The 25,599-nt window shown below is 37.6% G+C and overlaps 1 protein-coding gene across 2 annotated transcripts in view; it reads left to right on the top strand.

The window, feature by feature from the left end:
• Positions 1–24,647, top strand: part of LOC132117963 (zinc finger protein 704-like) — a 65,392-nt gene extending 40,745 nt beyond the window's left edge. The window contains exons 3-9 of one of the 2 annotated variants that reach the window (XM_059527366.1): positions 2,992–3,092; positions 8,957–9,192; positions 16,207–16,307; positions 16,654–16,909; positions 19,509–19,616; positions 20,815–20,936; positions 21,018–24,647. In XM_059527366.1, coding sequence (XP_059383349.1) covers positions 2,992–3,092; positions 8,957–9,192; positions 16,207–16,307; positions 16,654–16,909; positions 19,509–19,616; positions 20,815–20,936; positions 21,018–21,129 — 1,036 coding nt within the window. In that variant the 3' untranslated portion in view covers positions 21,130–24,647. The remainder of the gene's footprint in view (positions 1–2,991; positions 3,093–8,956; positions 9,193–16,206; positions 16,308–16,653; positions 16,910–19,508; positions 19,617–20,814; positions 20,937–21,017) is intronic. The other variant, XM_059527367.1, reaches the window with a different exon arrangement.
• Positions 24,648–25,599: the final 952 nt, after the last annotated feature.

Below are 25,599 nucleotides of genomic sequence, written 5' to 3' on the forward strand. Positions count from 1 at the left end.
ATCTTTAAACATTTACCTCTCTCATTCAGTCATAATTAGGCTGCACGACTGAATTTTGAACTGGTAAACGACAAACTGATCACAGAACATGTTTGTAAAGCTTTAAATGTTAACTGTTAAAAAGCAATGTTCTCAGCTTTTACGGCTAAACATTTGCAAACAACATTGTACTGGAGAATCTGCACAAATGAAAGTCTTAGGGGCCGTTCACAAATCGCGCCTAAAAACGCGTGGAAAACGCTAGGCGCACCGCTTTCTCCTTCTTTCCAAAGCGCCTGCGCAGAAGCGCCCCTGAGGCGTCTGCCTTTGCTAAGCAACCATGACGTGCTCTCTCCTTGAAGACGCGGAAATTTCAGCAAAGGATAAATGGATTTGCAGCTCAAAAAATCGCTTGCAGTAGCTCTGCTACTAAATTTATTTCAAAATGGAAATCCATATACAGCTATGATCAGCTGTTCCTTTCATCTTGACTGAGCTTTTAACGTTGTTACGGGAAAGGATGAAGCTGATTGGTTAGTTCTTGTCACATGACCCGCGGTGCGCTTGCGGCTCTCTGAAAAGTTTAAATGTTTTTAACTCGATGCGGTGCGGTGTTGGAAATAACGAACTTGAGCGCGCAAAAGACGCGATATGTGAACGGCCCCTTAAACAGTTCAGTAGTGCAGAGTTTACAGGTTACTCTTCTTTTTTGAAGGCTCAAAGTAAAGTACTCCCATATCACGCTGAATGCTGCAGAGACGCTGTTCGGGAAGCACGTGACATAAAACGAGGCCAGCTATTGGCTATTCGCTACTTCTCCTGCTGTACTGGCTGAGTAAAACCTCCGGTGGCTCATTACTGCCACACTTTGGTCACCGCAGATTTGAAATATGCACGAAATGAGCCGCTTACGGCAAATAAAAGTTATTTAGCAACGAATCGATGACTAAATTAGTTGACAACTATTTTAATAATCGATTAAATCGATTATTTGTTTCAGCTCTAATTTAATTCCATATAAAAGCAGTCTAGTCATGTTCCAATTTAGATAGCTGAATGAGTTGTGTGTGTGTTTGCGTGCATGTGTGTGTTGCTTTTAAATATAATTTGCAACATATATATTCTTATGCAAATCTAAAAATGCCAGTATAATCCACCTCCAGTGTGTTTTGATCAAGAGTGTCGGAAACAGAGAAATGCAAACATACACCTACATATTCATTCTGAATGTGTGCTCCACACACACAGTCTTTAATAAAACCAGCATAGTACCGTCACCTATAATGTGTGTCATTTTCTTTGCCTCTAGAAGCAGAAAGTTTCTCCTCTCCTCTTTTTTCAAAACTGTGCAGTTTTCTCTTTGCATGAATCTCAAAAAATGAGGCAGAACTTCATATTTGATTTATGTTCTTTAGTCTTGTCTGCTTCTAATCCACTACTTGCTTTTCTTTTCTTTTGCAGCGATAGAAAGATTTTTGGAAGTTGACCCAGATAAAGGAAAGTTTGACAGCCCTGCCAAGTCTCTGGGCTTGGCTTTCAGAGCGACTCCAAACCAGTTTGCTCTGGTTGGGTTGCCAAAGCAGGCGGGGGGCAGAAACCCGGCATGTGTGTGTGTCGGGCAGAGGGAGTATATTTTATGAAATTATGAGGGAGTGTGAGTGGGATTTTTTTGATTATATAACATAGGGACACAGCTTAGCCCTGTGTCTGTTTCTGTGCTTAGATCAGTGCTGCTGTGTTCAGGCCGGAGAAGAGAAGAATCTGATTCTCACCTAGTTCTCTAGCGTGGCTCAACAATTGCATAATTATGAGTGATGAAATATGTTGTTGACTTTTAAGGAGTAGTTCACCACCAAAAAATGATTTCTCTCACTCTCATGTCATTCCAAATCCATACGATAGTTTTTCTGCTGGACAAAAAAGAGGTTTAGAAGTCCGTTCAGGCTGCACTTTTCCATACAGTAGAAATGATTGGGCATGAGGGTTGTCAAATTTAATTTTTTTAAGACATAAAAGTAGTCCAAATGACTTTTGAGATACTCATACAAATACTTTGTGTAATAAACAGACCAAAATAAAATTAATTATTCACTGATAATCAGATATGGCCATCATTGTTATAGTATTATTTTTATATTATTGTATTTTTTATATATACATATTATAGTAAACAAATTAATTAACAAATAAATACATTGAAATTACAAAAAAAAAAAAAATTGCACTAGAAGCAAAATCATTTCCATTTGACCAGAGATGAGTTTCTAACATAACATTTGTTTGATATTGTGTAGTTGTGTTTGTTGAATCAACGTGCCACTGATCGCATTCGCACCAATCCCATCTTGTGCAGTAATCTTATTTAAACATTTCTAATTTGCATAAATATTTAAATGTAATGTCTGTTAACACTCACTCACTCTCCTCACTCTCTGATCTCCCACAATCCCTCCGGTTTCCCTCTCTTTCACTGCAAACCGATGTAACAGCCATCAATCATGTGCACGCAGTATACAGTACATACACAGCCTGAAGCTGAATCACACTTGTGAGCAAGACCCTAAACAGTTAACAGAGTGTTTCATTCAGCCGCACACTAAACCCTGGTGTTGATTTACAAACACGAGTAAACTGTCTCCCACACACACGCTGAATAAATACAGTTGATAATGGAGCTGTGCTGTGTGGGCATATTACTGCGTGTTTATTACTGCGCTGGAATTTTCCATTACCCATGATGAGTTCAGCACAGTAGGGAGCTGCGATACAGCCGAGAGAAGTGTTTACTGTGGGACTCAGCCTGCCGAACAGAGAAAACAGGCGCTCAGGCCGAGAGAGAAAGAGAGAGAGAAAGGCCCGGGCGGCCCACCTAACAGATGTGTGCCGTTTTATATTGATGTGGGAGTGTGTTCTTAACATCTGTCTCTGCTTGACGTAATTGGTTTTAGTTGATCCAGGTCTTCAGATGTCAGTGATTTGTAAACTAATTTCTCTCTCTCTCTCTTTTAACAGGAGGCCTTCTGGTCTTGCTGATAAAGAGGTGATGGCCGCCACCGTCCTGACCACACTGTCCACCAGCCCGTTGGTGCTCAACCCTTCCTGCAGTGCCTCAGGTTAAACATCGCTCTACTTCTCGCTTCCCTGATAGATCCCAGAGCGCTCAGGTTGAATGATGGCTTGTCAAACAGGCTCTGAACCTTCATAAGTGCCCAAGAGGACTCCCGATTTCTCCATTTTGGCATTGATGAAGTGTGTAATTTGTGTGCCGCCAAACAGAGTTGCAAATATATTAGTTGTTTTCGAACACAGTCCGTTCTATTTCAAACAGATAGTCACGCCCCAAACTCACTCCATTGGTTGAGCCAGTTATTATTAATCATGTATATATATAAAAAAATATTATTCATTTTTTGGGAAGAAATTAATGGTTTTATTCAGCAAGGATGTATTAAATTGATCAAAAGTTACAGTAAAGACAATTATAATGTTACAAAAGATTTCTATTTCAAATAAATGCTGCTCTTTTGAATTTTTTTAATCATATCATAGAATCTTGAAAAAAATGTTGTGCTTTCTACAAAAATAGTAACCAGAACAACTGTTTTCATCATTGATAATAAGAAATGTTAAATTAGCTTATTATACTGATTTCTGAAGGATCATGTGACACTGAAGACTGGAGTAATGATGCTGAAAATTCAGCTTTTATATATATATGCTTTACCCTGTACAATTAAACAGGCTGCTTTTTGTAATGTACCTTTAGACTTGTAGATGTAAATGGCCTCTGTTATGATTGGCTAATATCAGCATACCAGTGTTCATATGTTAATGAGCTCATGGTTGTGATGTCATAGTCATCCTGATCTCTGAAAACAGTGTAGTTTTGTATAAATATTAGCACTTGGTCATCAGACTCTTATTTCAAAAGAGGAACAAAAATGCTGTTTTCCATTTTTATGTCCCCTTCAGCATGATGAGAGGAAAACCAGACTATGGGTTCGTAATTGCAGTGACTGTCCTTCCTTCAGCTCATGGCTTCCAAAACCAAAAGTATGTTCAAAGAGTTTCAGAACAAAAGACAAAAGACATTGTGCAGCAGCAGAAGTGCTTGAACTCTCTCATTGATGTTTTATTAGACTTTGAATCAAACACAGATTTTGCTCTTAAATGAATAGCTTACCCCAAAAAATGAAAATGATTCTGGCATCACTGATTCACCGTCATATCATTCCAAGCCCAAAGAAGATATTTTGCTTGCTATTTTCCATGCAATTAGAAAAAAAGGGTACTTAAGAGCCAGTGAGTCAAACTCGAGAATCAGATCAGATTCATTTTTGTTTACTGATTCATTGAACAGAACTATTCCTTTAAGACGTGTAACCAAAGATTGTTCTTTTAAAAGAGCCGGATTTTTAAATGTTAACTGGACTGTGGTGAAAGCGTACTTGTATTGCGTTTGTTCTGACCTTTCAGAGGTTCTGGAACAAAATGAAAAGTGAGAGTTTTCTTAAGCTGTCACAAAACAGCGGCTGTCCCTCCACAGTCCTCCACATTTGTGTCTTGGAAAGAACGGACTGTTTTAATGGATCCTCTGAAAACTTTCCATGGAGGATTTCCCTCTCGTTTGTCCCTTCAGTTATTGAGTCACTCAGATCCTCAGCTGTGTGATTTGATCTTAGCCGACCCTCTTTGATTAGATTTTGATTAATTGCGCTATTTTAGTTGGCCAAATTTGCACCAGTGATGAATTTTGGATGATTTAGTCATTATTATTTCGTCGAGTCATCGAGTGATGTTGTATTTTTGAATGAAATTGATACTTTTATTCAGACAGGACACATTAAAGAGATCAAAAGTGAACGCAAAGACATTTAGAATGTTTCACAATATTTCTATTTCAAATAAATGCTGTCTGAACTTTCTACTTATCAAAGAATTATGAAAAAATTTAAAAATGTTTCCACAAAAACTGTTTTCAGTATTGATAATGATAAGAAATGTTTCTAGAGCGGCAGATCAGTATATTATAATGATTTCTGAAGGATCATGTGACACTGAAGACTGGAGAAATGATGCTGAAAATTCAGCTTTGACCACAGGAATAAGATAAAATTTTAGAAATCAAAAGCAGTTATTTTAAATTTCAATAATATTTCACAATATTTTTGTTTTTGTTGTATTTCTGATTAAATAAATGCAGTTGCAATGAGCAGAAACAAGTTCATTTTAAAAAGTATTCCTGACTCCAAACTTTTGAATGGTCATTTAAATTATATTTGTCAATTGACCATATACCTAAAAAGGCCCCTTATATACCTCATATACATTTAATAAAAATGCTGGAAAACTATTTTTCTGCATGGCATATGGTCAAAAAAATACTACTGCAGATACTGTTAGAAAATGATAGAAAAACCGGTTATTTACATTAATATATTCTTAATATTAAACCCTTTCCTGGATGGGATACAGAAAAGTGAATGTCCAGCTAGATAAATCTTTAAAATGACGTAGCGCATTAGTAATAGTAATAGTTTTGTATAAGTCATATTTCAGTGTCCCTTCAGTATAGATGCTTTCAGTTGAAAGAAGAGATCCTGAAATAATATTATATCTCATTACTTTTGCCTAGAGGACACCTTAAGTAAAAAGTGGCACAACTTTCCCCACTCTCCATTTCTATTTAATCAAGGACATTGGCCTTGGGATTGGATTTGATGTGTTTTTCATTTGTGCGTTGTCATTTTTTTATATCTTTAATGCAAACACATTGCCCTTCTGGGAAATTAAAGACTTATTGTACTGTATCAGTGTGGCTGCTCAAATAACAGAGAACTGTCCCTTTCCTCCCTACTAGAAAATAGATAAAGAAAGAATAAATATGGGCTGCTGGTATTTCAGTAGTTTTGTTAGTCTGATGACTAACGGCATGAGGTCTGGTCTTCATTGCAGCTAACTCCTGCTAAGAACTGCCAGCTTTGAGAGGAAGTACTGTCTTGTAAAGTGACCAACCACGGTCTGGGTTTAACTGAAATGGATTTTACCACAATAAAACACTGATGTGGGTAGGGCTGAAACGATTCCTCGAGTAACTCGATTACAAAAAATGATCGAGGCAAATTCTTCTGCCTCAAAGCCTCTTTTAATTTGTTTTAAATCTCACGTAAGGTTCTTTCGCAATAAATTTTTTTTATGTGACACAACGTGTTTACGTCACCCAGAAAGCAGAAGGAGACACAAGAGCTGCGGCCGACATCGCATACTGCAAGGAGTCAGCAGTGTTTTGATTTGGGGACGCGGGCAAACGAAAAGAGAACGTCGTGGCGTGTGTCCATTGCAAGATAGAGCTGGCATACCACAACAAGTAAAAATATTTTTTTTCTAAAAAAGGAAACTTAGTTGTTCATTTTAAGAGACCCAGGAGTCTTATTTTCTCTTGCATAATTAATATTGCACTTTAATTAAGCAAAAACACATTTTATCCGATTACTCGATTGATCAATGGAATTTTTGGTAGAATACTCGATTACTAAAATATTTGATAGCTACAGCCCTAGATGTGGGGAAAAAACCCCAACTGGTGCCACAGTCCTCATGAAGCATTGAGGCAGAAACTGATATGGTATTGAACATAACTTGCCAAAATTATTTTTGAAACTGAAAATAACGTTTTCATTTAGGCAGAAGCAAACCTAAAATAATAATAATAATAATTAATTAAACAATCAGTCAAATAAAAACTGATTTATTTAACAGACAATTAATCAATCAGTAAGCATTTAAATTGCACATAAGGTTGTTTTTAGATTTTTTAGACTTTTTAATTATATAATTATAAACAATGACTGTAAACACCCCCCCCCCCCCCCCCGCACAATAAGAATATTTAGGCATTTCATGAATATTGAGATCATTTATTATTGAAGGTTCATGTTCATTTCTACATTGACTAATACATTTTTAACATTAATGGGTTAACGTAAATGTATGCTTTATGAACAACGTAAAATAACGAACTGTAGTGTATTTATAATGAACTTTAATCTAGAATAATAGATGCTGTGTAAAATTAGTTAGTTATCGTTAGACAGAGCAAAAGTGAATCTTATTAAAGAGTTACCATAATTTGTTGTGATGTGAATCATTTAGCTCGGTTTTATTTATTTTCTTTTTGCTCATTTGAATGCTTGTAAACAGCCCATTTGTTTTGATTTAAACTATTAGGTTTTTTATAGATTTATTGACAAATGAATCCCATATAAACACATTTACTGAAGCCGTTACAGAAGCTGTTTCTTTCTTCATCTATTAGAGTGCACACTTGGTCATGTGTTGCGATTTATAAACATTTATTTGACAAAAAATGCCACAGGTGTAAAACAAATTTATCATACGCATTAATGAAATAATACAATGCGTGCCATCAGGGATATTTGTATGGGATTTCACACCAACTCCAGTGTAACTAAACCATATGTAAGAAATAATGTTCATCCAGGTGGATGTTATAGCAGACGCCGAAAAAAACCCACAAGAGTGATCAGGATCTTGTATCACCTGAAGGGGTTTATCCTGCAATAACATGGATGGATGTTTATTATCTGCTTATTTCAGGGCAACTTGCCACATAAGTAAATAATTAGACACCAATATTGATTTGAGTTGAAATATTTTATTGGCTTTTAAACGCAAAGCTTCCACAAAGAAAAACAGTTAAAACAGCATTGAGTCTAGACGACGGTTTCATTCTTCAGTTAATACAGTCAGTGACTGAAGTGCAAGATGGCAGCTGTGTGTGAATGAACTGAGAGAGACTGTGGTGGTGTGATAGGAAAGATGTGAGAGAAGCCAGATAAGTGCTGTGTTATTCGGCTAATTACGATGGATGTTATTGGGAAATAACACAACTTGGAATGTTGTGACTGAGCAATCAGAATAAAGGATTTCAGAGAGCCGTGTAATAAACAAGTGTAAAATATGCACAAATAAATCAATGATTTTCACTCTGAGTCTAATGCCAAATTTCCTGCATTCTGTAAAAGAATGGATGTCTAATTCTGAATGAATTCTTTTAACATGCACACTTTCACAGAAATTGACCTAGCTCTGAATAATAAAGGTTGTGTTCCAAATGACGCACTATACTCTATGCACTTATTCTATTCACTCAACTGTCTAGTGTATGAATTGAATGAGGTTATTTTGTAATTTATCATCAGTGTCTGATGGCTCCTCATCCTCCAATAGCCTATGTATTAAAGCTGTGAGTGCAAGTGTCCAACATTCCACACTTGGTTTTTCAGTGAAGTGCATCATCTGGGCATTTGTAGTGTTCAGTGAGAACACTAATCACACTGTTTGTACTGACAATCGGTTTAGAACAGAGCAGGGATGGCCAACTTAAAGGGATACTCCACCCCAAAATGAAAATGTTGTCATTAATCACTTACCCCCATGTCGTTCCAAACCCGTAAAAGCATTGTTTTTCTTTGGAACACAATTTAAGATATTTTGGATGAAAACTGGGAGGCTTGTGACTGTCCCGTAGACTGCCAAGTAAATAACAGTGTCAAGGTTCAGAAAAGTATGAAAGACATCATCAGAATAAAAGTCATCATTTTTGTTTTATTTGCATACAGAGAGTATTCTCGTCACTTCATAACGTAACATTTGAATCACTGATGGCAGATGGACTATTCTGACGATGTCTTTTATACTTTTCTGGACCTTGACAGGGTAACTTACTTGGCAGTCTAACGGACAGTCACAAGCCTATCGGTTTTTAGCAAAAAAAAAAAAAACAGTTTTGTTCTGTTTTGTTTTATGTATTTTGTGTTTGGTTATGTAATTTTTTTATACATGGATTTGATTTTTAATCTGTGAATTCATGAAGTGTGCTGGGTTCTGGGTTAGGTAATAATACTCCAGGCAATAGTGTCAAAGGTCTTCTCCTGCTTTAAAATGCTGTGTTCAGGTGCAGATTTGGCTGGTAAAGGCTGGAAGGAGAGCCTGTCTGCCAGCTACAGCAGCTCTACCAGTGGGAACTGGAGCTGGGATGCCAGCGACCAATCGGTGCCCTCCACTCCGTCCCCGCCCCTCTCTAATGATGCCGGCAAGAGCTTCCTGCTTTCCTCCCAGAGTGATGACAACATTGAGGAAACCGAGAGTACACACTTCCTGTTTGAGGACCCCATCCCCAGAAAAAGAAAGGTGAGGTGTCAAGTCATGGCATATGAGAAAGCAGTTTGACTGGTTAGTTTTTGTGCACAAAAGTGGCTTGACTCCTCAGTGAATTTTCAGATCTCTGCCTTTAAAAATTGAAGAGCTCTAATAAGCACATCATTGTGGCTCTGGCCCAATGAGTCTTGTCACCCTTGCACCTCAGTAAAATGATGGCATGTTTTTAGCTCTCTCTCTTTTGTTGTCCCGTCTTTTGTTTCTTTTCTGTGTTTTTTTTTGTAGTGTGGAAATCACTCCAGAATGTGAATGTGGTTTCAGTGTCAGGAAGCCATTATCCTTTCTGCTCATTCACCTTGTTTTGGGAGAGGCCAAGGGAACGTGTGTGTGTGTGTGGGGGGGGGGGGAGAAGGGGGGTTCCGTTAGAGATCCACTAGGGCTTATCCTTTCACAGCACTACACACGCTGTAGCACATGTTTTTCACGCAATTCCCAGTTGCACAATATTGTATACACGGATTCTGTCACGACTACACGCCTCTCCCTGAAGAAGGGAGAAAAGAGAAATATGTTTGTTTGGAAGTTTTTCTTTTTTTGAATATTTCTCAATTCTGATTTTGCAATTCCAGATATTGGACAGAGAAATGAAGAAGGCAGAAACAGGACAGAAAAACTTTCCTTAAGTGATATCAGACATTTAAAAGGATTCTTCTAGTTTCAGCTGTATTGAAATCTTCCGATTAAAACTACAAAAGTATTATTTATTTAAAAGAAACATATTGACCCCCAATTTTTTTTAAATAGTAGTGTACAAAAAAAATCTCATTTAAAGCAAGGCACTTACTATGGTAATCAACGGAGCATGGTATTGTAATAAATGTTTACAAAAAGACGCAGACTTGTTAATATTATTGAAGTAGGATTGCTTACTGAACTTATCTGTGCAAAGTTATATCCAGTCTTTCAATTACTGTCATGACCATGCAAAGTTTGTAAACCAAGTAACTTTGCAAGGTATGCCAAGATACCATCACTCAAGTCACAGGAATGATCATAACACATAACTGGAGGTTGATCCAACTACCTGTAGAACAGTAGTTCCTCTGATTTACAGCTCTACAACTCCACAACTTTACTTTCAACTCAAATAACACACACTTGGTTTGTAGAGAAAACTTAATATGATTAAAGGTGATCTATGTCATTTATTAAAGCATAATAATATCATATTATGTAAGTAGATATTTAGGAAACATGTTGAGTTCGCATACTTCTACAGCAAGATATTCTGATTTGAAATGTGCTTTCTGTGTCGGAGTGTCTGTTTTTGTTTTGGACTGTGACTCCGCCTACTGCTAGTTTACCCAATAGTATTTTAAAGGTCCTGTTTATTCGCGCTTTTTTGAAGCTTACAGTGTACAATATAACATGTGTTCATGTTTCCCGTGTAAAAAAACACAGTATTTTCCACACAATTCACCTATCTGTATACCGCTGTTCACTGTCATAAAAACGGGCTGATGACTTCCTTGTTCTATAAAGTCTCTCATTCAGAAACACGTAACGAGTTCTGATTGTGCCAGCGGTTCCAGTGTTGTGATTCAACAGCAGCTGAGTGCATGCGGCCCTCCTGTAAACGCGATTGGGCTAGAACGCACGTGCTGGAGTACTGGAGTATGTACTTATAATCACAGGAGCGTTTTTACTGACGAGATGTGCATGAAAATCGCATTCGTTTTTTTGCACAGCCCTAACATCTAGTTAACAAAGCTAAACAGCGTTGCCCTTTGTGTAATAAGTTACAGAAACTGTTAAACGCACCAGCTTAAATAATAAAATACACTTACCGGTTGTGATCCATAAACAACGCCTTCTCCAGACAAAGAGGGAACTGCTCCATCTTTCAGGAATAATCTTAAAAAAAAAAGGAAGATCGCTGTCCTCAGCAAAATGTGCTGCACATAGTTTTACATGTGGATTATAATTTTCGGGAACCGAGTTGAACATAAATTGTAACCATTAATCGCCAAGTACAGCGTCCCTGGGAAGGCCAAACTAAGATGATTGGACTCCGAGATGAAAATAACAGCGTTTCAACGACATGGCAAACACAAACACAGCTTTTCCTCTTCTCCGTCGGAGCGCAACAAGACCACGCCCCCTTTTTGTGTATTCATGTGGGCGGAGGTTAGTCAAAAAACTGTTTTAGTGACGTAATTACTGCAGGAACTAAAGGGATGTAGTCCAAACGGGTCGTTCGTTGTAGGCGAATTCTGTTAAATAAAATATCTCGCTTGGCATTGAACTTTGAGCTTTATAATTTTACAGATATTATTTATACTCTAACAACAACATTACACACTAACTAAAGTTTAAAACATGAGATCACAAAGAACGGGACCTTTAATATCCTGGGTTGCCAGTTGGCAGAAAACGGCGTACTGCAGCCTTGGATGCCAGCAAACGGTATCCATCTAATAATCTGTATGATATTAAAATGCTGATTAATCAACTCAGGTGAGAGTTGTGGCGCTGTTTCGAAAATCAGTGTAAACAAACACAGAAGAGTATCCTGAGAGAGGAGAGACTGGATGACGAGTTTTTGTTATCTTTGGTAGCCTATCTGAGGACAGATTATTTTCACATGTTCTTAATATAATTTCTATTAATTCTCCTTTGAATTACGTGATCTGGAGAGCACTGTCCATTTTCTTTCTCATGTGCAAGTGTTTTGAGTCAGAGCGCATTCACTGTAGATCTTGCGTATTAAAAAAATCGAGTGAAATATTTTTCTACACATAAAATATGAAAGCAAATAGACATTTGATAATGCTCATGGTATTTTTTTTATTTAAATAAAGGATGTTTATGACAAATTATAAGCAGTGTAGCATTATTTAACATACAAATACTGCATGTCTGTCTATAGAATTAAAGTCAACTACAATTAAGTTATTACAAGCACTCGATGATGGTTTAAAGTGGGGTTTAAGCAAATACAATAATTACATTTTCATGTGTAGCTTGATGCTAATTGTACCTCTTATTATATTTTAGGATGTATTCTTGTAAGCATTATAGATGGTTTGTGTTTCTGGTGCAGAACCAAACTTTATTTATCTTAATTTAATAGTGTATATTGAGCAGCGGACGATGTAAAATCCATGTACGAATTACATGTCTGAGAAAAAATGCATTGCTGGTCGGTTCCTCCTAGCCGAAGGATTAGCAGAAGGCAATCAGTCATTATACGTTCGGTGTAAAAGCACCATTCGTCTGCGATTCGTATCGCGCTCAGTGTGAAACGGCGTTTACAGTGTGTGACGAGTGGGGCGGGGCCGAGGGACGTGGGAGCGAGGCCGGTGGAGTGATTGGAGATGAGCTACACCTGTTCGACCCGCCGGTCTCGAGGCCCACGGAGGAGATGGAAGGATATAAAACTGGAGCGACGACAGTGAAGGACGAGAGAGGACCAGGCCTGGGTTTTATTTTAGGTTTTGGTTTTATTTTATGCGCATCAGTCGCCCGTGAGGGGCTGGTGCGCTGTTTTGTGTTTATTTTGTGATTAAAGTCTTCATTTGATTGTCCGCCGGTTCCCGCCTCCTTCTTCCGGATGATTATTAAGGTTTAACTCATTACACAGTGTAATGCTTGTTGCCTCCCATTGTCAGTTGACCCTTTGCAGGGAGATTGATTGACAGGCAGTCTGACCAATCAATGCCAAATCTTCCATTTTAGTTCGACAAACAAACCACACAGGAGAGTAGATTAACTTTGGTGGACTTGAATTTAAAAGATTGTGTACTGAGATCTTTCCGCGGTTGATGCTTTGTCAGTTTTCTGTTTTCTCCGCGAGGTATTTTTCACTGTGTGAGAACGTGACGTGCAGTGTCTTCAATCTGGCAAACTGAGCGAGCATCGAGTCTGATGAGAAGTGTCAGGAGAAACAAACAAAAATCTGTCTCTTAATAGATTATATCGTAATCAAATAAGAAAGCCCTTAGACCCAACTAAACAGACTATTATTATATGTTTTTTTTTTTTTTTTCCAGTGTAATTTGAAAAGGATCCTTAGGGGATTCTTATTTGATCCCATTGGGAATCAGTTCAGATTAGCCATCCTGTACACAACTAGATATTTAGTCGAAATGTTGAAGAAAGAGTTAAAAAAAAATAGTGTGCAGTTGTTTGTTTCACGCTGGTGCGCATTACATAATGTTCACCATTATTTGGGCTCATTTTTTGGCTCTTCGGTGTGAGTACAGAGACAGATGGAAGTGTCTCATACTGCTGGTGCTTGTCTTAGGCCGGAGCGGTCTACCTCCTCTATTGTTTCAGCTCACCAGAGGCCTCCCTGCATGTCTATACGTCCAGCTATAGCCAATAAAAACCACTCTGAGTCAAGGAGACGAGAAAAAGAAACAAAGTTCTTTGATGCGGACCAAGCCAAATGCTGAGCAGCTGGGTGAAGTGTAACACAAGAGGACTGGTTGTTCATTCATAAAGACAGATGGAAACGTACACTTCTAGCCCCTCTGGCTCGCTTTATGAGTCTGTTTTGGTTAATGGTTGTCACATCATCTCTGACGAGGCTTTAATGGGAAATGTTTGTAGGCTCGTGTGATGTGTGAAAGGGTTAATCATCGTCCTTGAGAACAGCAGGAGTGCTTGCTTGTTTGTGTGTGTGTGTGTGTGTGTGTGTGAGCAGAGAACAGGTCTGGACATGTTTCACATTTCACAGTTAATGTGCTAATTTTCCTCACAAATGAAGATCCTGGTTTGGGTTTATCAGAAGAAATGATGATTGTTATGATTATAATGATAATATAATCTGGGTTTGTTCTGGAGTGTCATTCACTCACACTGTTCTTGGTCTGAACTCTGGGAATATGATGCATTATGTAACCTATTAAACATTTACGCCCACTCCGCAGGATATCAACTATAACCAGGGGTCAAATTTAACTTTTGAGAAAATGTAACTTTCCTAAATATTACTTGAATCTCATTTTCGAAATATGTTTTTTTACTTTATATATTTTAAATAAATGAAACATATGCTTTGAGGTCAGTAAGATGTTTTGTTTTTTTACAAATTAAAGTACGATTCATTAAATAGATAGTGACAGTAAATACAAAAATGTTTTTTTTTTTTTTAATTGTAATATTTTTTCATATTACTGTTTCTATTTTTGATGAAGCAGAAATATTGGTAACACTTTAGAATAGGTAACACTTGATAACTATTAACTACAACATTTCTCTCAATAAATTCTTAATTTGCTGCTTATTAATAGTTAGTAAGGTAGTTGTTAGGTTTAGGTATTGGGTAAGATTAGGGATGTAATTAAGGTCAAGTAGTGGCATTAATATGTTCTTAATTAGCACTAATACATGGCTAATAAACTAGTAATATGCATGTGTTACCTATTTTTAAAGTGTTACCGAAATATTGTAACTGGTGAGGAATGTGATTTCATGTACTCAGTTTAGATGCTTGAGTGTTTATGAATACGCCGTGTGTTGCAGCATGTGAGAGGCTGACTCATTGTTTGAATCAACGATAAACTCAGGAATCAAGCATGTTAGCTAAACACAGATGAGAATCAGAGCTCGAGGGGAAACGAGCGCTGGTGAAAGTGACAGAAGAGCGCAGGAGGTGTGAATCTCCCAACAGTGTCACTGTTGTTTTGAACTGTTTTAATAGTTGTGTCACTGCAGCAGTGAAGGGCCTTTGTGCTGAAGGGAATTTCTACTGGATCTTCAAGGGTTTCCTTTCCTGTTTTGTTAAATAAAGCTGAAATACAATCAAATAAAATGTAAATATTAGTATTAGAAATTTGGCCTTGATAGCTTAAATAAAGTTTAAGCTTTAGTACTAAAACTAAAACTGAAATAAAGAAGAAATAAATGAAATCCAAATAGAATAAAATGAAAGAGTGTTAAATAATGAAATAAAACATAAAAATATAAAATAAATGCTAATGAAAAATATATATGGGGTTTATGAATAATACATAAAAAAAACATTGCTACAATATATCTCAGATATTCAGAACACTTAAAGATGCACTTAATTATTATTCTCTCATAATTAATCTTGAAAGTGGGTTTTATATTTATAGCAATAAGGCAGGACTGTTGTTATTCATAATCAACATTATAAAACATTTTTGGTCAAAGCTGAAATAAAATAAATTATAAATGTAACTATCAGATGAAAAACTTAAATGCAAATTTGACATTTTGTCTTAACAGCTAACTGAAATAATTTTAAACTTTAGTAGTAAAATTACTAAAAATGAAATAAAGATAAATAAAAATGATAAAAATTACCAAAATTTAAATAAAAATATAAAATGAATGCTGAATCAAAATATAAATAGCATTATATTTATAAATAATCCTAAAATAACATTGCTACAAATATCTCAGATATTCAGAACACTAAAAGAAGCACTTAGTAATTATTATTATTATATAGTACTATTACCATTACTGGGTTTTACATTAACAGCGATAAGGCAGCACTATATTGATTACTAAAGCTGAAATCAAATATAAATCAAAGCCGAATAGAAATAAAAGAATTACTCAAATGTAATTTAAAAAAAATTACATAAATAACTTTGCTACAAAATATATTTTTAAAATAACATTGCTACAAAATATATTTTTAGAACACTTGCAGATACTAATATTGTTCTGTGGTAATTCATCTTTGAAGTGTGTTTAAGGCATTCTGTTTTTCTGTTTTGTCCCCTGAAAATACATTTCTTTGCCCATTTTGTATGCAGACAACATTCAGAGTTTGTAGCCTTCGGTGTGCTAATTTTTTTATAGCTTTATACTTAAAAAACTAAAAACAATTAAGATTAAATATTGACCCACTCACTTGATAAAATACTTAAAAATCAAAATCTTACAGGCCTGACATTGTAAAATTGATTTGCCGCCCTGACTGAACCAAAACTTGAAATATTCTATGTTAGTTTCAAAGTTACTGATATGTCCTTCACATGTAACTCGTGTGTTTGTTTGTTCCAGAACTCCATGAAGGTGATGTTTAAGTGTCTGTGGAAGAACTGTGAAAAAGTCCTCAGCACTTCCTCAGGGATCCAGCGGCACATCCGCACCGTGCACCTGGGGTGAGCCCTAATCACACTCATCACACCTTTGAACATGCTGTCTTCTACACAGAAATGAGACAGATCGGCTCTTTTTTTAAAGAAAAGTATACCGTTAACATTCAAATGGAAGTTTCACTCATTGCTTTTGGACTGGAGATGAATCTGAAGGGCCAGATTGTCTGTCAGGGAGCTCTTCCCTTCCTGAGCACCATAACAGGAGGGAACCGTGGTGTTTTTATAGCCTCTTGTTGCTACCTGACCTTGCCATATAAACTCAGTCCTCTGTTAATGTGCTGGCACTGCTGCCCCCTGCTGGCTGCACACGAGAGTGCACTTGTGTCAGTTTAGTGTTGTGTGTTTTCAGGCGAAACGGAGATTCTGACTACAGCGATGGCGAGGAGGATTTCTACTACTCTGAGATCGAGGTGAACATGGACACGCTTTCAGAGGGGCTGTCCAACCTCACGCCCACCTCTCCTACTACGTCCGGCCCGGCCCCCGTCTTCCCCGTCTTGACCTGTGATGCGTCTCGATCTGAGCCCGCCCGTATGATCCACACCCCCCTCAGCCAATCAGCACCGTCGGCTCTGTGCCATATCCGCACTGACCACGCTTACCAGGTAACAGCAGTCCACACCGACACATCTTATTCAGGACACAGGTTCTGTGCAGACGGATCATTTTAGGGGTTTGAGGTGTAGCGATGAAGTCTTCATGGACGCTTTTGTCTGTGTGTGTGTGTGTGTGTGTGTGTGTGTTTGTGTGTGGGTGCATGCTTTTACTCTGGAAACATCATATTCTTTCAAATCTCTCACACAAGGCTCTGTTTTAGTTATTAATGCGACTCAAATCTCTCTCTATCACAGTCAACAGAGCTTAAAGGGACATGTTCCTGTTCATGTTGTTCCAAACCTATATGAATTTATTTCTGAAGGTCGTTATGTGACTTCCATAGAATTGTGGTTATGTGCGCTTGCCATGAAAAAGTCTTAGGCCACTAGTATTTTCAGCAGCTAAAAACGGTTTAAAGTCAGTTTTTGTCATCTTTTGTTGTAGTGTGTCAGTAGGAAATATCAGTTTACATTTACAAACATTCCTTTTGCAAGTAATTGTAAAAAAAGATAGAAATAGCTGACTTCAAACCATATTTAGCTGCTGAAAATACTAATCTTCTAATCATTTTGGCCACCACTGTGTCTGTGTGTGTGTGTGTGTGTGTGTGTGTGTGTGTGTGTGTGTGTGTGTGTGTGTGTGTGTGTGTGTGTGTGTGTGTGTGTGTGTGTGTGTGAAGGATGTTTAAATATTTTACTGAACAAGAATTTGAGGTTTCTTCCTAAATGGAATGAGTGAGCTTTCACACGGGCCAGAGATTTATTCTGAGGGTTCAGATTGAGGATTATGGAATGATATTGCGGACATTATTCAAAAGGCATTGCAAATTGTATTTGCAATTGCGTTTTCAATTTGTGGACGCATAAAATGTGACATAATCCAAACGCAAATGCAAATCGCGCATTACCGTTTTCATTTTTGATTAAGTGAACGCACAGTGTCTGCCAAATTTAAAATGGAAATGCAAAGTCCGTTTGCAATTGTGTTTTCCATATCTTACGAGCTATGTACCATGTTTTTACTAGGGTAAATATAAGTTAACGATAGTGTTTATAATTAAGCCACAGTAGCCACAAATGTACAGTTGTCTGAGACGTTATGAAATGTTCTTTAATATCATGAACCATAAAATGTAGTCAGTGTTCTGCTATTGTTTATTTTCATAATAGGTAAACACAGGCCACACGTTAAGATGGTCACAGATCTGGTGCTGATTCAGTGTAGCTTCGTAGCTCAGTGGTTAGTGACTGTCATCTCTAATGGCATACAGTCTTTTAGCGCGTGTTCGAAACCCGGGCCGACACAGACGTTCTTTATTTTTTTTGTTTATCCTACTAACTTCAGCCGCCAAACGGGCGATCATACAGTGAGGAAAATTGCAGTAGTCAAGGCGAGCTGACATGTTATCAAGTACGCTGCTGTTTGCAGAATTACCGGACCTGCGTCCTCGCAGACATCACACTCCCGAGTCGAATCCACAAAGTCTGAACTACTGAGGATGCAAGTCCGAAATCAGCGGCTGAAGTTAGTAGGATAAACAAAAAAATAAAGAACGTCTGTGTTGGCCCGGGTTTCGAACACGCACTAAAAGATAGTATGCCGTTAGAGATGACAGTCACTAACCACTGAGCTACGAAGCTACACTGAATCAGCACCAGATCTGTGACCATCTTAACGTGTGGCCTGTGTTTACCTATTATGAAAATAAACAATAGCAGAACACTGACTACATTTTATGGTTCATGATATTAAAGAACATTTCATAACGTCTCAGACAACTGTACATTTGTGGCTACTGTGGCTTAATTATAAACACTATCGTTAACTCATATTTACCCTAGTAAAAACATGGTACATTTTAGTACGATCGTCACTTCCCAATGCAAACACTCCCAATAAAATGGCCCCACCCCTTGTCACTTGATTGACAGGTTTCCGTGTAGACGTTGGAAATTCAAATGCAAAAGGTATTGCGATTCCATTTGAGTTTTGGCAGTTTACATGCACAGTGCAGAGAGAGTGAAAAGGCAAATGTGGTAATTAATATTGCTATTTAAATATGACAGGCTCATAGCTCGTAAGATATGGAAAACACAATTGCAAACGGACTTTGCATTTCCATTTTAAATTTGGCAGACACTGTGCGTTCACTTAATCGAAAATGAAAACGGTAATGCGCGATTTGCATTTGCGTTTGGATTATGTCACATTTTATGCGTCCACAAATTGAAAACGCAATTGCAAATACAATTTGCAATGCTTTTTGAATAATGTCCGCGATATTATTCCATAGAGGATTCTGTTCAGTATCAAAGCCCGACTACTCATACACATGTGTCTCTTTAAATGCTGGGGTCCATTTTGTTGAAGTATTTATGGGTCGGGGTGACGAGGTCAGCGAAGGCCGTGATTTCAGGAGCCGTGTCTGCCCTCTGCTGCTCAGACAGTCTGTTTTGAACCCTTTCTCATGTGCCTGAGGTCACTGGCTTGTCTTTGAGGCAGCTCTTCTTGGCTCTCGGTTGGTTGCGGTTGTACTTAACACTGTTTTCTCTTTCTCTCTCCGCTTGCTTTGCTAATACCGCTTCTTACACACACTGTGTTTTTCAGGCTACAACCCCTGTCAGCATTCCCAGCATGCCCTCTGATCCGCCTCACAGTGAGGATAGGATCAGTGTATCCTGGCAGTCGCCCCCTGTCATATATAAAGCTCTATCGGTGAGATCTTTCTTTCTTTCTTCCTCTCAGAGACGTATTCGAGAGCATGTGTCACCTTGTACAAGACTCCGCTCACTAAAGGTTGAAAAGGCAGTGATCCTGTGAGCCTGGTTGGGTCTCATTTGTCACTCCCAGTTTGTCTTTCTCCGTCTCCTGGGGTCTTTCAGAAGTTGCACTTGCATGACTTTTGGTTTCCTGTCTCAGATGCTTTTGCAAAGCGAAGAAAGTAGTTTCCAAACCCTTGTTACAGGTTGACAACAAAGGAACTGCTGACTCCTTGTGCCTGTCAAAAAGACATTTTATCATGAATATATATTGTGCTCAGGGAACTGCTGTTATAGATCAATAAAAAACTGTAAAGATATTGATAAAGATATGGTTTTAAAAATCGTTCTGAATATTAAAGAGTCCACACCACAGCTATAACGATAAAGGCTCAGAGAAACGATATTGAAGGAATCACTTTCAGCAGATGAACGATAAAAACATTGAGCTGGAGAAATTAAAGTGGAAGATGATCGTGCACGAAGAATAAACAGACGATATTGTTCGCTGATGTGGACGCTAATATCCTTATTTTTATAGTTATCGTTCTTGGTGTGAACAGGGCTTTACTGTTATTTTGCCATGGACAGTAATCATGAAAATGTATCACTTAGAAATCTATAAATTATATAGAAATTTATATTATAAATAAATATATAAAAACAATAGATAGTTGACGTCTACTCGCATATGACTTTTACCAACAAAAAGTGTCTTAGAAAATGTAAATCAATATATTGTTTTCTGTGAGTGAGTAAACAAGATGATTTTCACATAATTTAGAAAGAACAATTCTAGGCTACAAGCTCCAGTTCTCAAAAGTCCCGGGAACTATTGTTCTGTATGTGTTTTATGGCCTTATTCAAGTGATTTAACATTTTTAGTTTTTCACTAACCACGCCTAACATTTTTTCTTAAAAACACAAATCATGTACATACATGCTGCTCACATATTATTACAGCCCAGTTTGTGCTGATTAGAGTGAGATTAGACTTTAGCCATTTAGATGTTTATAAGCAACTGAAAAAAACACAAATGTCAGGGCATGACAAAACTTCTCTGGGCCCCAAAAATACCCTTAGACTCCAGAGGGTTAACTTGTGTGTATTTGGTTGAGCTTTAGATCACCTTTAACATGAAGTGCTTTTGCAGGGCCCGATGACTCAGATCCGCACTGTTAGCATCGGTGAGAAGAGACAGCCTGTTAACCACACCACTGTCAGCAAAACACACGCCAACACCACCTCCACTGCCAAACCCACTACTGGAACCAGGTGAGCTGTCCGCATGCTTTCGGTTTAAGATGTTTGTGTAGCCTTGCATCACAGCTGAAACTATGTGAAATGCATTCCCAGGAAACCGCGTGGCGAAGCCAAGAAGTGCCGAAAGGTGTATGGCATGGAGAAGAGGGACCTGTGGTGCACAGCGTGCCGCTGGAAGAAGGCCTGCCAGCGCTTCACTGACTGAGCTTTATCCCTTACCCCACTATAAAACATGCTCATTTATTGCGGCTGTTCCACGGACTGAGTCTCCTGCACACTCTCAGAGCGAACTTCACGAGCCGAGATGTGTCCGTCTGAAGCATGTGGCCTTTTTAATGTCACTGATTCCTCCAGGCCACAAGGGGTGCTCTTTTCTTACCGCTTTTATAGTGGAACACTGAGACTGATAAAAGCAAAAAAAGAGAAAAATAATTTTGAAAAAAAGCTTTTGCTGCATTGCATATTAAGGCAAAAAGGAGCTTTTCTTAAGTAATCCAGAAACAAAGCAGATTTTCCAGGCAGTTTATTATACTTTCATGTTTTGCGTGCGTTCGGTGGAATACAGCTAACGATTTTAAGTGTGGCAGACTTTATACATAGCCGTTTTTACTGTTAAAAACTCCCTAAGCTATTTTTGATGGGTGTTATTTTTAACAGTTAACCCTCTTAAACCTGGTTGAACACTTACCGAGCAACTCATCATCATTTAAGCTTCAAACAACTTGTTTTCGTTCCAAATCAAACTGTTTCTTGACTTGCCGCTTCATTTTGCCTACAAGCACTTTTTTAACGGCCATTTCTATTTTGATCAAGCAGAGTACAGTTTAGCATAGCATCGGAAACTGCATGTTGAGCGTTTTAGCAAATAGTCAAGAACTGTTTCAACACATACTGCTAAAGTAATATCTCTAAACGAGAATGAGCCTTCATTGCGAGTGGTTATAGTGCAGTGAATGTAAACTAGCCTCTCTCGGCGCTAACGCACCCAAACTACTCTGTCCCTCACAGATCAACAGCCTCTTCATAAGCTATGAGGTTTATTCCTGTCAGTCCACAGTATTAATTCAATGGCAGGCACTTTAACCCAGCTAACAGACAATCTGCTGTCGAGGGAAGTCTACCCAGTCTAATGTGATCCATAAATCGAGTGTTTTCCACACAGACACAGCGAATTCGGCCCACATTATGCTTCCTAAGGAATTATTCGCTTCTCATTATTCACGTAATTGAAAACGCTTGCTCTGATAACATGTAGACGTCTTCCACTGTGCTTGCTTTCTTTCATATGGAGGTGATCATGTGCTGTCTTCATGTAAACGGTGTGCACTGTGCTATCTGACCCTCTCAATATAAGTGAAGCAGCTCTCAGCTGTTACACTGCAGACACAAAAAGATATGCAAATACCTAAACATCAAGATACATCTGCTTGAGAATAAAAAATGACTTGTTTTCTTAAACATTTATCAGAATTAAGTGTTTATGCTTAAAGCAAGAACAAAAAAAATCTTGTTTTCCCTTCAAATAGTTTTTTTCTCCTGGTTTTAAGCATAAACTCACATTTGTTAAAAGGTTTTTTTTTGTTTTTCTTAGAAAATAAGTCATTTTATCGAAGTTAATGTATCTTAATTTAAGGGTGTTTAAATATTTGTACTGGAAAACAGGACTCTCGCTGTGTGTATGTATGTATATATATATTGCAGTGAACCCATGAAACACTGACAATCATTGGACATTTGAATGTGATCTGTATCTTAAAGGAACAGTTCACCCCAAAATAAACATTCTGTCATCATTTACTCATCCTCGTGTCGTTTCAAACCTGTTTGACTCGTATGAAACATAAAAAAGATATTTTCAAAGCATTTTTGTCTGTACAATTGAAGTTCTGGGGGTCATTGTATGACAGAAATACCAGAGATGGTGAAGCATTTTATAAAAATAGCTCCTTATGCATTACACAAAAGAAAAAGTCATACAGGTATGAAACAACATGAAGAATGATTGGGATTTTGGGGTACACTATCCTTTTAAGGTATCTATATAAAGAAACATTTCAAAATATTTTTTTATTTTTACATTTGTTATTTTGGGGTCAAATTATTCCTATTATTATTATTTAAAAAAGAAACTCTAATTCCAACCCAAGCTGGTAGCTTTTTGTTTCAAAATATTTTGCAGTATTTTTCACCTTCAAGGTATGAGAATTAAATCATGTTTAAGCTTTCATCAGATCCACCAAAACAGCCAATTAAAATGTAGCAGTTCAAACATTAATGACGGGAATCAAAGAAACAATTGGGCAAATGCCAAATGATCGAATTCATCAAAATATCTTGTCCAATCACAGCTTAGAGCAGCTTTGTCTCGTCTTTTTTCCAGAGGTCAGGAAGGAAAGAGCGTCCCTCTCATGATCATTACTTTCACTAAGTGCCAATGAGAAGAACAAGAGGGAATATATATAATTGCACTAACTTATACTGCACAAAACTTAGATTTTTATGTACCCTTTTTTACGCAGAAATTGAAGTTTTTAAAAAGCAATTGTTTATTGGTTGCCTGTCGACCGACCGCCATGGTTTTCTCATCGGGTCAGGGATGGGCTCTTTATTTTATTTTTTTACTGACCCTGCAACTATAAGCTTTCTTGGCGGTACTTGTGTGACTCGTGTTGGTTCGGGGCTCGCAGAACGTGACGTCAGTCATGTGACTGCAGGTGACTATCATTCAGGCTTGTTTCTTGGGAACATCACTGTCTTGACCCAAATAAAGATTGTTTCCTGTGTTCAACATTGTGGGGGGGTTTTTCATAGGAAAAGAATCATGGGAAGATTGGGATTTTAAGCGTCAAAAATCAGGCAGTGATGCTTTAAATATAGCTTTGATATGATATAAAATCTATATGAGGATGCCTTTTTGTTGTTAAATGTCACTGTAGTGAATATAACGTGTATATAGTCATTGTATATTTTGGGCTTGGGGAAACGGGGGAAAAAAGCATCAACGAATGTACAATCTACAAAATGAAACGCTTGTAATCTGAGTTCGTTTTATCAAGCTTCTTTGATTTTCTTTCATGTCAAGTAGTTGGAACAACTCAGTGTTTTTCTTTAGTTTTCATGTTCAGTTGGCGCTTGCATTGATGCGTTGTCATTGTTTTATGTACATCATGGAGTATGTTCTGTTGTGAGGCTGGAGGGACGTTACTCTGGATCATTGCGTCTTTCTGTCCTGCACATTCCCATTGATGATTTTACGTTAGTTTGTCTGTCTGTTCACCGCTAATCCAACTTCACTGACTGCCTGTTGCTTTTCAGCCAGGATATTAAGCTAAACACCCAAGAAAATGTGTAGAAACTCCTCTTTCTTTCTTTGTGACGTTTTGAGAATGTTTCAGTGTTCAGAAAACATCATTATAATAATCCTACTATTCAATACAACTCATGCGATTTCTCTCTTCAGAACAACTCTCTTGGCCTTGTTTAACTGGTGAGGTCTTGTCATTCATTGTGTTTTTCGTCATTCTTCATTGGTTGAAATTTGATGCATGTCTTGTATCATCTTTGTACTTTCTTGCTTTATTGAAAGCATTGTTTTTCAGCGGAGTTGAGTGAATGAACGAGAGGATGGAGGTGTTTCTGGTGTTGACTTTTGGTCGGCTGGTGATGAGAGTGTGATTTCTGTGGCTGTAATGTGGAGATCGAAATAAACATGGATTTCAGAAAGGTGTTTGATTGGAATTGGATTTTTACTTCTTTATTTGTGCAGGTTTATGTTTTTATGGGTGTTAGTGCATGTCTAGAACATAATCTCCAGTTAAACATCTTTTTACATTCCATTGAAATTACATAATGTTTCCACTGTAAATATACACTACCACTTAAAAGTCCGGGGTTTGGGCTCCTTTTCTCTAATTAAAAATAAAAAACAAAACTGTAATATTGGAAAAAAAACTATTCCAATTAAGATTGGACTTGAAAATTAACATTTGCTAAAAATTTACCCTCAAGCCATTAAAGATGAGTTTTTTTTCTTCATCATATTTGGAAAAATTTAGCATTACATCACTGGCTCACCAGTGGATGCTCTGTAGTGAATGGGTAAGAAAGTAAAATTTATTTGTATAGCACATTTCACAGATAAAAATCACAAAGTGCTTCACAACAATAGGTAGAATACACAACACATAATCAAAATAAACAGAAGTACACATAAGGCCACCCTACAGTCTAGTTAAAAGCCTCTTTAAAAAGAAGAGTTTTCAACTGGGTTTGAAGGTGTATGGAAGGAGGCAAAGCGTTCCACAACCGAGGTGCCACAACTTGAACCGAACGGTCCCCTCTAGTTTTAAATGTGTAAGGGGGGCAACTAAAAATCTCTGGCCTGTTGATCTCAGACTACGTGAGAACGTACGCAGCTGTATCAGGTCAGAGATGTATGGGGGCGCCTGTCCTTGTAATGCTCTAAAAGTTAGAACCAAAATTTAAAGTGCATTCTAAATTTCACTGGTAGCCAATGAAGAGAAGCTAAAATAGGAGTAATATGTGCCCTTTTACTCGTGTGGGTTAAAAGCCTAGCAGCAGAATTTTGGACAGTCTGGAGACGACAAAGATCCTTCTTATTAAGGCAAATAAAAATACTGTTACAATAGTCTAAACGAGACGAAATAAAAGCATG

This window comes from Carassius carassius, chromosome 37, assembly GCF_963082965.1.
Source record: "Carassius carassius chromosome 37, fCarCar2.1, whole genome shotgun sequence".
Classification (NCBI taxonomy): domain Eukaryota; kingdom Metazoa; phylum Chordata; class Actinopteri; order Cypriniformes; family Cyprinidae; genus Carassius; species Carassius carassius.